At 49.5% G+C, this 4,023-nt stretch overlaps 1 protein-coding gene across 1 annotated transcript; it reads left to right on the top strand.

Moving 5' to 3' along the window:
* Positions 1-1,804: 1,804 nt before the first annotated feature.
* On the top strand, positions 1,805-3,308 carry neurog1 (neurogenin 1). The gene is made up of 2 exons (XM_008420954.3): positions 1,805-2,120; positions 2,196-3,308. The coding sequence occupies exon 2, from the start codon at positions 2,214-2,216 to the stop codon at positions 2,784-2,786; it is 573 nt and encodes a 190-aa protein (XP_008419176.1). The 5' UTR covers positions 1,805-2,120; positions 2,196-2,213; the 3' UTR covers positions 2,787-3,308.
* The last annotated feature ends 715 nt before the right edge of the window (positions 3,309-4,023 follow it).

Below are 4,023 nucleotides of genomic sequence, written 5' to 3'. Positions count from 1 at the left end.
TTAAACAATGTTTGTTTAATTACACATCAGACTGTGTAGAACATGTGTAATTAAACAAACATTGTTTAATTACACATGTTCTACACAGTCTGATATATTTAATACATGTGAGATATTGGATCTTTGATCATAGATGCGCAGAGTGATGCAGAAAGTACCACATCTCTCTGATAGGGGGCAGTGATGAGCTCCACAGACACAACAAGCAGCAGCGGCTCTTCTTCTACACTTTCAAAAAGCTGAAAAGAATCAGAAAAATGGAGAACATACATTCAAGGCCACCATCCTCTACAGCTGTCAGATTTTTGAAAATGAAACAAACAGATTTGTGGAGTTTGAATGAAAATAAAATAAGATCAAACACGATTTGCAATTTTAAACATTTACATTTTATGAATTGAAATGTGACCTTATATGAAATATGATTTTTGTTTTTCTTGAAATATAAACTTCTATGTTGGATTTGGGGTCATGCGGGTCACTGCCCGGGGCCCCGCGGGGCTTGTGCCGGCCCTGCGGCCTGCCGGGCGGCCGGAGATGATTTGTGTGCGGCCGGCTCTGGTTTTGTGTGCAGCCCGGCTCTGTTTTGTCCCGCTGGGCCATTAGAATAAGAAAGGCCCAATAGAGGAGCGCAGGCAGAAAGAAAGCGGCACAAAGAGGCGAATCTGGAGCGGGACGAGCGGAGCGCGGTGAAAAGAGGCGCAGCGCCACAATGGAACAATTCACCTCATAATCGCTTTGATATATTATACATGCCTGAAGACTCTAAACATTGTGTAATTATTTATAAATGAGCCCCCCGGATAAAGCTGCAGAAAGACTCTGCAGGTTTCTGCTGCGCCGCGAATCTAAATGGAATAATTAATGGAAAAGTCTCATAAAGATGTCTTCAGAAAACCTTTAGAGGGACGCGCGCGTGCGAGTGCGCGTGCGTGTCAGGTTGGTTCGGCCCAGAACAGATAAACCGGATCCAGTTCTGTTGGTTCTCAGAGGATTTAATTAGGATTTTTTTCTGGGTTTTTGTTTCTACATGTGGAGATGATTCAGAGGAACCGGACCAGAGCAGAACGGTTCGGTTCCCAGCAGAGCGGTTCGGTTCCCAGCAGAGCGGTTCGGTTCCCAGCAGAGCGGTTCTGCTGAGTTCAGAAATCATCCATTTGTGTTTTTTTCTAAATTTGAATCTGGAACAATAAAAGAAAAAACATTTTTCAGTTTCTCCAAATAAAAATGTTCAGTTAACGAGGCCGTCTGCATCCCGATTGATGGTTGCCATGGCAACAAGAGATGGTTCTGGAGGACCAGGAAACCGCCTGTTGGATCAGAGGAAGGTTGCGGGTTAGATTCCAGCTCCTCCGTCACGCTGAAGGTGGATCCTGGGCAAGGCACTGATCCACCAGATGGTTCCGAGCCGGTACCGGTCCAGCTGGCGGTTCTGTCGGTATGATGTCCAGACAGGCAGAAGGTCCAATCAGAACCAACTTCCTGCTCCAACTTTAGAAAATGTTTGTCAAACTTTATTTACATTTGTTTAATTTCAGAACTCAATCAATCAATCAGTTTATTGAAACGTCATCAAAACATCAATAAACCAATAAAAATAAACTTCATTTGGACCAGCTGTTCTATTTTATAGTCATTTCCTCAGATCAGCTGGTTCTGGTTCTGGTTCTGGTTCCTCTGGAAGGTTCTGGTCTTCAATTAGTCCAGGATTTTGGAGGCTTCAGTTTTTCTTCTTCTCTCTTAAAGCAGGTTAAGTTTTTGGTGTGTGTGTGTGTGTGTGTGTGGGGGGGGGGGGGGGGGGTGCGGGGAGGAGCGGGTCTGTGCGTGTCGCTCGCGTGGCTCTGCTCCTCCTCTGATTGGCTGCCGCTGTCCGGCGGCACGCTTCTCCGTGCGGGGCGCTGCGGCGTCATTATGCAGATGAGGCGGTTGGCACGGGGCCGACCTGCCGCTGGGGGGAAACCTGGGGGGGGCGGTCATTGTCCGGCCCGGTATATAAGCGGGCTGAGGCCGGGCGTGTGCCAAGCTCACGAGCTGATCCAGAGCAGCAGAGGCGCGTGCCAGCAGTCCTGATCCAGACTCGGTTCTGCTGGGTCGGAACCAACACTTCCTCATCCCGCCAGGTGAGTCAGTGCACGCGCTCTCCTGTTGCACCCGCACGACCAGGACCTGCCCCTAACTCTGCTGTCTCTCCTCAGAACCGAACCGAACCCGAGATGGACTCCGTGTTCTCCGACACCGACACCAGCTGCGACCTGTTCCCGCACACAGACGATGAGGACAGCAGCGTGCGCGGCGCGTCCCCGCCGCCCGACCAGCCGCAGCAGCAGAAGAAGCGGCGGCGCGGCCGCGGCCGCAGCGACGGCAGCGCGCAGGTGGTGAAGAAGAGTCGGCGGCTGAAAGCCAACGACCGGGAGCGGAACCGGATGCACAACCTGAACGACGCGCTGGACGCGCTGCGGGGCGTCCTCCCCGCATTCCCAGATGAGACCAAACTCACCAAGATCGAGACTCTGCGCTTTGCGCACAACTACATCTGGGCTCTGTCCGAAACCATACGCATCGCGGACCTGCAGGCGTCCCGCGGCGGGGATCCGCCCCCGCTGCGACCCGCCCCCAGCCCGGCCAGCGACGGCAGCGCCGGCCGCTGCTGGAGCTCCGGCGGCTCCTCGTCCTCCTCCTCCCCGGCCTACTGCGCCTCCAGCCCGGGCAGCCCCGCCGCGCCGGACGACCTGCTGCCGCGGGACGCGCTGTTCGGCTTCCGTAGCTTCGCTATGGGCATCTACTGAGGACACCTGGACACACCTGGAGACAGACCTGTCCCGCAGCGGAACCGCAGTTTGCCTTACTGAACTGGACTGACCTGGATGAGAAGAACGTTCTTCTTCATTTATTTGTGTCTCAGTTTGTGTTTTACTCTAAATATCTTTGCACTTTCCCCCCTTAACCCCTCAGCAGTGACCAGGTTCCAGTCAGGTCTCCTCCTCCTCCTCCTCCTCCTCCTCCTCCTCCTCCTCCTGGAGGTGAAGAGTCAACTTTATAATTAGTAAAGCGCTGAAGCAGAAAACTGAGCGTGGAAATCCAGTTTCTTCGCTCTGACAAAAGCTGAAAAGACCCCCATCCTATTATCCAGTTACCCCCCCTCCCCCCCCCACACACACAGAGAATATGACCCTCCCCCACCTGTTGTTTCTATTTATTTGCTTTCGTCACATCAAAACTTGTATTTTGTACATAAACAGATTTTTATTCTATTTACTGGAACTTTTTGTGGTTTTTCTACTGAATGAATAAAGTTTTAACGTTTCTATTAAAAAGTCACGTGTTTCTGTGTCTATAGCCAATCACAGGCCTCCAGACGTGCACGCGCGTTCACCAGCATTTTATGATAATTAGTATTAATGAGATAACGGTTCGTTCAGAGAGCAAAGAGGTTTTAGTGTTAATGAAAAATTCTGCTGATTTACTAATATTATAAATGTTTGGTCTAAAATAAAAAATGATTTTTTAATTGACTTTTTAAAACAAATTTTAAATAATTTTTTTATTCCGTTTTCATTATGAATCTGAGTCAAAATGAAAAAGTTTGAATAAATAAAACAAACTTTGATTTACTGCAGAAAATCACAAAACACTGAAATATCAGAGGATTAACAGAAAACGCTGCTTAATAATTCAAACTGTTAAAATGTGCTGTCATCTTCATCATCTTCACCATCATCATCATCATCATCACCATCATCACCATCATCATCATCCTCTCTCCGGGCTTTATTTCATTTCCTGTTTAAACAGAAATTTGCTCAAACATGAAAAGTGTTTATGATTCATGTTGTTTCGTTGCGGGACGCGGAGGCCCGGCGCGCCCCCGGCCCGCGCCCCGCATTGTTGTTGTGCGCGGGAGCGTGCGCTAATTGAGCGGGATTAACCGCCGGCGGCCGCGAGCACCTGCAGCCTCATAATGAGCTGCAGCGAGTTTTAATTAGACTTCCTTTGTGAGGAAGAGGAGGATGAAGCCAAACCTGC

The sequence above is a fragment of the Poecilia reticulata genome, chromosome 10 (assembly GCF_904066995.2).
Source record: "Poecilia reticulata chromosome 10, P_reticulata-male-v2, whole genome shotgun sequence".
Lineage (NCBI taxonomy): Eukaryota > Metazoa > Chordata > Actinopteri > Cyprinodontiformes > Poeciliidae > Poecilia > Poecilia reticulata.
This window is presented reverse-complemented; position numbering and strand designations above follow the sequence as displayed.

What these genes read in the sequence shown, in the direction of transcription:
- neurog1 (XM_008420954.3), top strand. Translation starts at nt 2,214, where the DNA reads ATGGACTCCGTGTTCTCCGACACCGACACCAGCTGCGACCTGTTCCCG.